The 12,822-nt window shown below is 39.7% G+C and overlaps 1 protein-coding gene across 1 annotated transcript in view; it reads left to right on the top strand.

Annotated features, from left to right (window-relative positions):
- Window positions 1–12,822, top strand: part of CNGB3 (cyclic nucleotide gated channel subunit beta 3) — a 69,547-nt gene that overhangs the window by 9,415 nt on the left and 47,310 nt on the right. The window contains exon 3 of the mRNA XM_044424329.1: window positions 6,947–7,067. Coding sequence (XP_044280264.1) covers window positions 6,947–7,067 — 121 coding nt within the window. The remainder of the gene's footprint in view (window positions 1–6,946; window positions 7,068–12,822) is intronic.

Here is a 12,822-nt window from a genome sequence, read left to right on the forward strand (position 1 = left end):
TGGCACTTAGCACTTGTCTCTGCTGATTATTTGGATGCACTTAGCTTGCATTTGTATCAATTATGTAATGACCTGTCAGAGACGTGTGAGCCCCATGGCAGGAAAAGAGCCTACTCAGCTCAACAGAAAATAGAAAGTATAGAGTTAAGCAGAAAAATCAAGATATGGGATAGCCAGAATGAGAGAACTGCCGGTGACAATCTGTATGTGTAGCTTTCTGGTGTTCTGAACATGCCGATCAGCATGTGCTCTAGAAATACAGCAGAGAGCCATGGGAAACATTTGCTGCCACCCGCCACCATCACCACCTGCCCCATTCTTCCTGGTTTGTGCTGCAAAGCAAATTGGACACTGTTCATTTGGACAGGTGAGCATCTAAAGAAAGGCTTCTGACACTTGCTTTAAGAAAAGCTGATACAATCTAGGCTACTGATCATCACTGCAGATCATCACCCTGTATTTTTAAAATGTACATCTACTTAAGAGATTTTAAAACTAATCTTTCAAAATACACATGTATCCCTAAAATTTCCAGTTAATAACCTTCCAAATTAACATTAAAAACAATAAGCAAAATGACAGTGACACAAAAAAACAGTGATCAAATTTCAAAATATTCATTATGAAATCTTAAAGCAGACACACAGCAACAGAGAAAAATGCACAAAAAACCTATGAAGCTTGCCTCCTCAATTAGAAAAACTCCATAACAAATATTTTTAGAGACCACCTGAAAGAAGACATGAAGGCAGTTACAGTAATAGTATCTCTCATGAGTTTTTCTTTGTGACCTTCTATGCAACTATTTAAAGTGGTCATAGGGGCCAGTGATTTGTGTTGTTGTGTAATTATTTATCTAGCACCATCATAGTGCATGTCTCAAAATCCTTGTTCCAGGGAGTTTACAATCCAAACATGTAAATGTGTACTTGTTTTACAGATGCATCAAATGCTAGCAAACACATGCTTCAAATACATTTTTATTAATAAAGCAGTTCTTAATCAATCACCATAATTAGTGTGTGTGTTGAATCCTCTATTTCAATTCAAATTAAGTAATTGAAATCAATGGGACAAGTGGACTTGGCCATCTGGGGACCCCAGATGGGCCAGATTTAGCCCACAGGCCTGAAATTCTACACCTATAGCTGAGACCATCAGCCTTCTTGATCATTTCAATTAAGAAGTGGTCTGGATGGCAACGATTCATCCCTTTTGCTTCAACACACTTGTACCATGGTTCAGTGATGCAGGAGTTTGTATGCTAAGGAGCCCAAGTTAAGTCCCTGGCATCTTCAGGTAGTGACAAGAAAGATTCTTGCCTAGAATTCTGGAAGAATGCTGTTCTCAGTCTTTGAAGACAAAACTAAGCTCGATGCCTGAAGAATTCAGGGCTGCTCTGCAGGTGGATGTCTGTTGGAGAGACATATTGAGGTCCCACCACCAGGTATGTCACAGTTGGGAGTGTGCTGCTGGCTAGGAGTGGCCTGAGAATGAATATAACCAGGAGCGTGGGGGTAGGAGCCAGAGCGGCTTCCCATTTAAAAACAGTGGTTTTCTAAAATGCGGTTTTGTCTTTAAAAGGCTTGCAACCCAGATGAACTGCACCCAGTACTTTTTTTAGCAAGCCAAATTTTTAGGCTGGCTATGGGCCTGGCTAGGAGAGGCAAACGGGGACCAAGCAACCCTGGGCAGTCCACTGTTGACAGAGATGGTTCTAGTAGCAGTTATTCGGCAAAAGCCTTCTGTGTGCTAGCAGGGAAAACAGCCTTCCCCAGCTTGGTGCCTTCCAGATCATTTGGATGTTGACTACCATCCAGCCAGCCAGTATAGCCAATGGTCCCAAATGCTGGAATTTGTAATCTGGAACATCTGCAGAGCCCCACGCTGGGAAAGGCTGAGCCGAGGTCTGCAATATTTGGCAGGGTGCCAGCTGAGCGAGCAAGACAACCATCATGGCCATTGTGCTACAGCCTCAGGGCCGCAGCAGTCACACATTGCAGTTTCATGAGATTGCACCAGGGCAAGATATTTCTATCCTGCTTGCAAAGTGTGTGACGGAGGCTAAACTAGGAAACTGAAGTTTCAAAGGCTGTGAAAATTGAAGGATTTGAGAGATATGATTGATATTCTAATGAATGCTAATAGCACACAGCAGTTCTGGGCTGCAGCTCAGCAAGCAATGTCAGTCAATGAAGAAAGAAAGTCCTTTGAGTATCAACTTAATTCCTCATCTTCTTGTCCCGGACACTTATCACTGATCTGCTGTTCTTTCAACCAGTCACTGTGAGAAATTTTGGTCTCCAAGAAATGTGTACATTGTCATTAATGATTAGTCAGAGCCTGACTTGTTAAATAGACTTGCCTACTCTTCTTCAGCTAAGACAAGCTAAAATGGGCAAGCTAATCCTCATGTCCAATTGTTGACAGGAAAATGCTGTTCTGTATATATGGATGATGTGTGCGTGCAGGGGAGGGAGAGAGTTCACAGGTTCTTTTTGGTCTCTCTAATCCATGACACAGACTATAAGAGTAAAGCAAGGCATTACACTTAATGTGTATGTTGTTTTAAGTTTCAATATACATTCAGTGGGGTGATTTCCAACAGGACTATGGTGTGCCGAGAGGGAAGGGTTAACCTTTCCCTTTCCAGACTCCATGCTAAAAATCAATTCCTGTGCTGAGTCACTTCCTTTGCCCTAGATGGGAACTGCTTCTTTTCTTAAAAAGGAAAAATACAGCAGGAGAGGGGATTTATTATCAACATCATGCAAAGGTGGCATTAGGTGCAGTCTGTTAGGACTGGGCCCCCAGATTTTTGGGAAAGAAACTATACAATAAGGGTGAGGAAACTGGAAGCCATGGAAATGAAGTGGGCTTGAGTTGAAGCAAAGCCAAACTACACAATCAGTGATGCTGCAGGATGCAGCTCTTCCTTTATTCACAACAGTTTGCAAAGGTCTTACATAATGCAGCCATCCTCCAAGGCCTTTCCCACGCTTTCCAAGCATTTCCCTGCAGCTTTTTGGAAGGAGGATAATGAGCTATTATTTAGCTATTATGCTAAATCATGCCAAACCAAGCATGTTATATTTCCACAATTACATTATACTGTAGCAGCACCTTGTGGTTGTGAAATTATAGCAATGCAAAGAAGAAAACCCTCAGAAAGAAAAAATATGTGTAAACTCACTCTTTGTCCTGCCAAGAAAGTGGAGGAAGAAGCCAGGTAAAGTGCCGGGTTAAACATTTCATGTAGAGAAGGCCATGGCCTACTTGATCTTCTGCAGGACATCCCTTCAGATATTTGAAGACATCTAGCATGTCTCCCTTTAAGCTCCTCCAGATTAAAATGACCCAGGTCTCTCATATTACCCAGCAGTGAGACTCCTCACCACCTGGTTCTAATCCTTTGGACATATTCCAGTTCCTCATGTCCTCCTTAAAAATGTGATGCTCAGAACTGGGCACAGTGTCCCAACTGCAGTCTGATGAGCACAGAAAGCCACCTTCCAGATGTTTTGGACTACAACTTGCATCAGCATCAGCCAGCACAGCAAATGCATAGCTGTTACTTCTGGTGGTCTCAGATGCTATGTCTCTACCTTTGCAACCTAAGCTTGCACTGGCTTTTTTAGCAGCAACATCACTCTGCTGGCTCATGTACAGCCTGAGATCAGTGAAAGCCCAGAGAACATTTCCATGTCAAAGAGCAGATTCTGGACTGAAAACAGATAGATATCCACAATGTAACTACAATGGGCTGCCTCATATATTCTTAGCCAACTGTGTGGAGCAGGACAGCTGACTAATACACTTGCTGTCCTCAGCTCTTTTATCCGAGCCATCATTTTAAACATGGCCCTTAAATTATGTGTTTGACCATTCAAGGAAAAAAGATTTCCCCTCGCACACTAAATGTTTGCATTTTACATTAGTATAGTACATAACTTAATATACTTGCTATAACACTTAACTGATTCTCATCATCATTTCTATTATCATCAAGAATCTTCTAAAAACAATTCATTCTGATTTAATCTCCACATCTTCATTTACAGGGAGGAAAAGTATAAAATTAAATGTCATTTAATACATTTCATCCACATTAATGGCCACAATTAGCATTGGAACTGATTATTAAAATGTAGACATTTGGTACTTACAGATTGTTTGAATTTCTAAAGAGAAATATTAAGATGCTTCACTGGGAGAAAAAACATTATAGTATAATCTTGAGAATGTGCCAGTCATAATGCTCGTATTTTGAAACAATAACATATTTTAAACTATCAGGAAAAGATTGAGCTACCTGAATAAAAGTGTGCATTTTTATTTGTATATTTTATTACATGCTACATTTATGTATATTCTATCCACCTAAGAAAAGGAAAGTAGAACTTTAGCCTCACACACACACAGACCTGTGAGGTAGGTTAGATTGTAAAATAGTTGTTACCAAACACTCAATTAAGAACATAATCCTATGGCCTCCTGACATTCTTAAGTGACACATGTGTCGGTTACTTCCCGATTGGACTTCTCTAATGCGCTCTACGTGGGGCTGCCCTTGAAGACGGTTCGGATACTTCAGATGGTGCAAAATAGAGCTGCCAGGTTGCTGATGGGGACTGGGCATTGTTCTCATATAACCCCAGTCCTCTACCAGCTTCACTGGCTCCCCATCGAAGTCCAGACCCAATTCAAAGTGCTGGTTATCACCTATAAAGCCCTTAACGGCTTAGGACCTGGATATCTAAAGGAGCGCCTGCAATCATATTTGCCCTCCCGCCCCCTGAGATTGGCAGCAGAGGCCCTTCTCCAGGAACCCTCTGTGAATGATATTAGGAGGGTGAGTACCCAGAGGAGGGCTTTCTCTGCAGTGGTGCCCCACTTATGGAATGCACTCTCCAGAGAGGTCCGCCTGGTGCCGTCGTTATTTGCTTTTTGGCACCAGGCCAAGATGTTTTTATTTAAATTAATTTGTGTTGTAAGCCGCCCCGAGGCTTCGGCAAGGGGCAGCATAGAAATGTAATAATAATAATAATAATAATAATAATAATAAATGATATTTTAATAAGTCTTGATTTTATTTATTGGTTTTAAATTATTGCCAGGATGTTTCCAGATTTTATATGTATTTGTATAGATATTTATATGTTGGAAGCTGTCCCGAGGCTTATGCAAATAGGACGGCATACAAAAATTCCAAATAAATAAATGAATAAATAAATAGCATGTGAAATGAATGCAATGGTGCATTAGTTTGAACATTCTTTGGCTTTGCCCCTCTTTGGAATCGGAATGTAAACTGACCTTTTCCAATCCTGTGGCCACTGTTGAGTTTTCCAAATTTGCTGGCATATTGATTGTAGCACTTTTAAGATTTTGAATAGCTCAGATGGAATACTGTCGCCTCCACTAGCTTTGTTGTTGCTCAGACAAAGACAAAGTCTAATAAGGTCTTAAAGGACCTGGAGAGTTTTATTTTATCTCTTTTTAAAATGAGGATTAATAGGGTCTGATGAATTTTAAAAATGCACCCACAGGTACATTATGACTTCAAGTGATACAATGGGCAGGTTCAAACGACACAACAAGCAATGGTGGGTGTGTACAATGACTGCTGGCCCATTACCTTGGTGGTTCTGGTGGCAATCAGTATAATCATTGTTTCTGCCTGCCGATGTAATTTTGCTCCCTACCTTCCCCTCCAGGCATGCACCCTGCAGGCAATCAGATCCTCTTTTTGAAACAACTGGTTTGCATTGGTTGACTGAGTGCTCTCTTCTCCCTCCTCCTGCAGGTTTCTTCAACCCTTCAACCCTCCACGCCATAGCCAATGAATCTCTTTTATTGCCTTTTCCCACTGGGGAACAAAACTGGATTCCTCCACATGTTGCCCTGTGTTTTTCTGCTTGCCACTTTTCCTGCTTTCACCCCACCACTAAATGTTTGCATTTAGATTAGCATAGTTATGACTTAATATACTCGGTATAGTACTTAACCAATTCTCATTGTTGTTTCTATAATCATAAAGAATCTTCTAAAGACAATTCAATTTGATTTTATCCCCACATCTTCATTTACAGGGAGGAAAAGTAGGAAATAAAATGTCATTTAATACATTTCATCAGCATTAATGTCAGCAATATCCAAAACTCTCTGGGCAGTTCACAACAATTCATAAAGTAAGAAACCACAAATGATAAAACACCTCATAGTTCCAATACATAAGATTTTGAACAATTTAAGCAGCTAAAACAATTTCAGCAAAACAAGACATGTTAAAAAGTCAGCTGATATAAATGGCTATCATAGGCCATTAAGTACCACTAAATGCCTGGGAGGAGTGGCATCTCTTAATCGGACATCAAAAAGATGACAGCAGTGGTACCTTAGTAAAGAACATGAGTGGGGGTTATGGCCCAAAGTTAAGGGCTTAATCCTGACAAGGGTGGGGGCACCCCTGCAGTGCTTCTATTCATGGCACTCATGAGCAATTGTAAAATGGTTATTTGATGCACAAAAGAGATTAACTCAACCTTTCTGAATGTGGTGCTCTCCAGATATGCTGGGCATGCTTACTGGGGGGGGGGTGATGGGAGTTGTAGTACAACAAATCTGGAGGATGCCATGTTGAGGAAATCTGAATTACATCAAAACCTATCTAATATATAAAGAATGAATACCTTCAATCTGAGAATTTCTCTGTGCTGTTTCACTTACTCCTTTGTCTTTAATTTCTTTGTTCACTTTAGATTCTTCTTCTCTTTTATTAATTGAGAATGAATGTTCTGCAGTGTATAACCAGCAATTGATTATCCAATTTACATTGGTTGATGTACACGTTCTGCTGAATCTGGGCAAGATATTACTCTCAATTTAAGAATCCATTTTCTGCACTAAATATACTAATGGGTATTTATGAATCCTCTGGCTGTAGATGGAGCAGGACCAGAACCCCCAAGAAAAGGGCCTGAGCTCCCTCAGGCTGAACAGCCCACAAAACCTGCTGGGACACCCCTCCAGGAAGAGGTGCAGCCTGTCAATGAAGGGGCAGCCAAGTGAGTAACTTAAGACCTGGGAAGTTCACCAGTCCAGTTATAATAGATCTAGTGCTAACATAATTGCAGAGGTCTGTTCTTGGGTGCAGCCCAATTGATCAGTTTTACAAATAAGAATTCACTAGAGTTGAAATGTTTTGTTGGAGAAAGGTGCACAGTGAGAGTTTAATTCTTTTTGTGCTTAAAAAGTCTGAAAATTATGAGGTAACACAGGATTGGCTCTACCATTAGGCACCCATCTCAGGCAAAGTGGATGTGGGAAGTCCTGAAACAGCAGAACATTCTTATTTATTTAATTTATTATTTAATTTGAATTGACAGGGAAGGGAGAAAGGCACTTATGTAACTTTCTGCCATGAATATTAGAATAACGTTCTTACTGTTACTGTCCTTGGGTACTATTCAATGCTCAAAATTCAGTGTTTAAGAATAGATTTTCAATGCCTAAACCTTAAGAACTTTTGATAAGGTCATAATGATAAGTATTCACTTGCCAAATTAAATGGGTTAATTCATTTAACTAAAACCTCTTGCTGCACAACTAATGCCTTTGAAAATGTAAAGGGAATCAAATTAGGAGAATTGAACTTAAGAAAAATCGCTTGAAAAGCCCTATCTTTCAGCTTGACATGCTGACTTAGGTTCAAAATACACAACCCACATTCAAGGATTGAATACCAGTTATTCTTAAATGTGGATTGTTGTGTTTTCTGAACCCAGATGAGATAAAAGACTCACACTTTACAATGCAACAAGAAACCATGGGATCTCTTAATGGGTGGTTTATTTGTGAATAACAAGCTATGGCTTGTTAATGCAGTTGATTCAGACAACACAATGACCCACCTTTCAAAAACACACTGTCACTTGTGCTACCATGTTGTCAGAACTGAGGGGCTGTGTTAGTTTCCCATGTACGTGCAGGCTCCAAAATGGATGAAAATATGGCCTCCAGCATGGCTGATAAGCAAAAATTATTAATGCAAGGCATTAGAAACTGTCTTGACATGGTTTGAAGGAGGCGATGACTTGAAAAGTTCATTCTCTAGGCCTTAGATATGGCTGCTGCTGCAGTTACCATTTTCCCAATTGCTGCTCAAATGCATTTTGCTTCTCCACCCTCTGATCAGGATGCATCACTTTCTATAAAGTCCATTATGAAGAAAGTCCTTTTTGCTAGGGGTATATCACCTCTAGATGGAGAAACTAATTTGTTATCCTGTCAACTGACTCATTTAGCTTCAGACAGACAGGGTGTTCACCCAAGAATACCCACACAGTACATTAGCAAGAAAAATTACCACCACTTTTTTTCTTCTTTCTGCCTCAGTTCTTTCTCATTTTTAAATATACCAATATACATTGTGATGGATATTAGCAAGCAGTAGACAGACATAGCCACAGGTTGCCTGTCTGCATCTAATTCTCATGACTGAATGTGGTGGGCATACATGAACAGCTGATGAGCTGAAGGAATAACAGAACAATTCCTGAGTCGCTGGAATTATTTAATGCCAAATCCCAGTGATTTGAATCAGGATTTGCTTTGAGTTTTATTTGCCTATCGATACAGTGTTCCTTCTATCCGCTCCTTCCCATAACAGTACAATACCTATTCCCATTAGCAGCTTTTCAGGGTAGTAATATTTTGGCTTCAGCAGCTTTGTGAGTGATGGATAGAGGGTACCATATGTGCCATCCCTTCACAGTAGGAATAGAAAGATTAGCATGCCATTTCATCAGCATGTAGAGACAAGACAGTGAAGCCTTAATAATAGGGGATTATTAAGAAGGAAGGCCCCTTCTGCCGTAGCAGGTTTTCAGACAACTCTGTGTTTATACCAAGAAGCTTGTACAGTAAACTGAATTACAATCCTGTATGGGATACATTCATTGACAAATGTATAAGCTTTTGGCAAAAACGTGTGTATACGCCTTTAAGCACAGTATAATTGCATAATGAAAAAGCTTGCTTTTACTTTTGGAAAAAGTGGGGATTTGGCATTTCATTTAGGACACAGTACAATGGAGATGAGAGTAAGGAGCAGCAGAAGCAAACTTTGTCACTCCTCCTGCTTATGTATTTTTGCTAGATGGCACTAGTGCGGGTTTTCTGTTTTTGCCTTTTTGGGTGGGGGAGGCTCCAGCAGCTCTCAGAGAGCAGTTGGCCCAGTTCTTTCTGCATCAGCTGTGAGGGGGCGTGGGAAGGGTGAGGCTCTGGTTCCCAGCTCCAGGGTCACAGTACAGTCCCTGATCTCAGAGCTGGGAAGCCAAACTATTCTGTGGTTGCTCAGGTGATTTCTAGGAACTCCCAGAATCATTCCTGTTACCTTATTTATACACACACACTTATCAATAATTTAATTTGATTCAATTTGATTATTCACATACAATCACTGTTTGAAGCACACACGAGCTACAAAAAGTACCATGCAACCAAGAAAATAGTGATAGATTGCAATGTTAACCTATAAAGTTCAGATTTGACTTTCTGATTTAACTAGACATAATGATTAGAGCCCTCCATACTATATGCCTTCTGACACAGGTTTCAAAAAAGGGTTAAAATCAACACTAAGCATTTGGTCTGATCTAGCATGGTTTTTGTTATGTTCTAAAGTTATCTTGCACTCCAACAGTATATTTCTATCTCGTTATACTACTAACCTCATATTATATTATTACTATTAGTAATAACATGCATCTCCCATCTTCCTCTAATAAGTTCAAGGCAACCTATATGACCACATGCCCTCATTTTTCTTCATAAAGACTATGTGGAACATGTTATGCTGGGCTAAAGCCGTCATTATGACTATGTGGCAGCCTTCAGCAGACACACTGGCCCACAGGCCAGACTGGAAAAGTCTTTCATTCTGGTGAGCAAGAATGAACAGAAGAAATGTTGCATTATCACACATAAATCAGGCTATCAGAAAAAGTTAGACAGATCTTTGGAACAGTCTTCTTTCTAGAGCTGAATGGCATCAGCAAGTTTCCTTTCTTCTTTTTTTAATTTTTACTTTTACTTTCCTTCATGTACCATGTTAAACGCTCAGTATTTTACATTAGTTTCTTCCCCATTGTGGTCTCTTCTGTTTTATCCCCCTGGACTATCTTCCTTCTGGAACTCAGCAGTAGCTGCTAAAACATCTTTGCAGGACCACCCTCCATTCTGAGAATACTCTGAGAATATAGTCTTCCCAAACATGTCCCAGTCAACAACCTTCTGCTTGTAGGGCCAATTGTAGGTAGATTTTTTTAAAGAGAACATCTTGCTTAGTAAACTTACTGCTAGAAATACACAGTGAAATAGCAAATATTCCCCATTGTGTGAGAAGTCAGCTCTAACTCCGCTTATGGAAGGGCTATGATTAGTAGGCATTGAATCAATCTGTCTGCACTGGCTGGCCATTTTGACAGGCTGAAATAGCTGGCCAGTGGGCTGCACTCATCTAGGTAGTCTAATTACGTTAAGGTTCAGTGCTGAAGACAAGCACATCCTGGGGCTGGTGGCAGAGGTCTTGAGACTGGGGTCATTAATTTTGCTATCCACAGTCAAACTATGTTGAAATCAGGGTAGGAGAAAGAGATAGTCTTTGAGTTTGTTTCAAAGTACACAAAGTATAAGAGGGGAAAAACCCACCACACCAGTGAGGTAATTTAAAAATCCACCTGTGGGATTAGCTATAATGATGACAAAGCCAGCTATTACCTCAGCAAGGAGTGGGTTGAAAGGCTTATATAAACTGACCATATGTCCTGACTTATTCAATCACAGAGGAATTATATATCATAAATGGAAAAGGCATAAACACTTTACATGCCTCATTACTTTGTTCAGCTTTGTACTGTCTCTTATTAACATAGATTTCAGCCCTGGAGCTTTCAAATTGCACAATCACTGTACTTTCCTTTAGTAATATTCATTTGTTCAAGACATTTTTAAACAGTCTTTGGGGAGTTATAGCCATCATAGATGGAGGATTTTCAGAATCCAGGCCTCACACAGATTGTCTGTATATTTGAGCCAAAATTAAGACCTCTCCAAGCCAAATAAAATTCAGATTTCCAAGTAAAGAGGTGGAGCCCCCCTACATCTAAGAAGGGAATTCAGAAAAAAGATCTGTCTGGAAAAGTGTTTGGCCTAACTGACCCAACTCAGTGCAATGTAACATTAAACAAGATTCTCTGTTACCTGTTCCACTGGGCTCTTCCCTCAATGTCTGCAAAGCCCGAACCAAGTAGGAGTATATTTTGATTCTAGTAAAATCATAAATCTGTTCACATCACAGGCAGCAGGGGATTTTAGCCATTTGTGTGCATGTGCACATGTGTGTGGCCTTTCAAGTCATCACATATTAAAAGTTTCTTAAACGCACCATGTCAACTCCCTCCCTGCAATCTGATTTAAGACTTTCTATCTTGACCTTACCATTGTCTGTTTACATTCTTGGGACTCTGTGATCAATAGGTGCATTTGCTAATTGCTCATGAAATGTTCATTAAAGGTATTTCAGAGTAAACTGGGTCAATCACCCACCTACAGGAAAACAAGTGACAGCTTCGTGTGCTTTCTCTGAAAAGTTAGAATCCTGTAATATGTTTCTCACTTTTTATGTACATATGTAGTTGGAAAAATTATTAAGCTATTTTCTTTTGTAATATATCTATGCAAGTACAATAGCATTTCGACTGTATTCCAACTTGTCTTACCTTGTGCGTGTCATGGAACTACTAATTAAAATGTAATATTATGGATATTTGGATAAAGTAATGTATGCATTGCATACTGGTGGGGTTGCTTTCTTTAGGAAGTTCTGTAATGAAGATTAAAGGATTCACCACCTGTGGTGACAGCCTGATTAAGACCACTGGGAAGGAAATTTCCATAATTAACCTTTAATCATAGCAGAAGAAATATCTTGCAAGTCACATATACTTTCAGTGGAATTTGAACTTTGATTAAAAGCTTGCATAGGTTTTTCAACAAAGAGTCTTATGGCAACTTCAGGACTATGAGATTCAACTTGGTGTGCCATATGCTTTCATGAACTGAAGCCTATTTTGACAAATAATCATCTAGCTGGAAAACTATACATTGCATGCAGGTAGAAACCAACAGGCAGGTTTTTCCCCCAAAAAATAAGATCCAAAAGTTAAATGATACAATTATAGCATATGTATTATGTTACTATACATTGCAAAATAACTACAGAATGCCATTCATTGAATAGAATTGGCATTAATGTAATGCATGCAGATTAATACGCATAGCTAGCTAGTGTAAAGCAACACTTAAAGAGTAACAATTAGTTTTTGCAATGAGCCAGCTATTTCTATTATCTCTTTGTGGCATACATAGCAACACTGTTAGAAGACCGGCTTTCACCAAGAAAACAGAAGAAAAGCTCACATCATCCCTCCTCTAGCATTTTGTGCAGGAGAGGTCCAACTACAGAACCACTGCCATCCAGTCTGCTTGGCTCACTCTGTCAACGTTGCTCTTGAATTTTAACTCACACTGGAGTCATTGTCATAATTTATTTATTTATTTAGGTTCTATACAGTAACATTATTTCATCATAAGGTTTCCTAAGTAAGCAACATTCAGAAATAGTTTACCATTTTCCCCTTCCATGCAGCACTAACCAGAGTTAATTTCAACATCACTGCTATTTATTTATTTATTTATTTATTTATGAGACTTCTATGCCTCCCCATTCGCCGAAGCCTCGGGGCGGCTCACATCCAT

The sequence above is a fragment of the Varanus komodoensis genome, unplaced genomic scaffold, assembly GCF_004798865.1.
Source record: "Varanus komodoensis strain SLA01 unplaced genomic scaffold, ASM479886v1 scaffold14_1, whole genome shotgun sequence".
Classification (NCBI taxonomy): domain Eukaryota; kingdom Metazoa; phylum Chordata; class Lepidosauria; order Squamata; family Varanidae; genus Varanus; species Varanus komodoensis.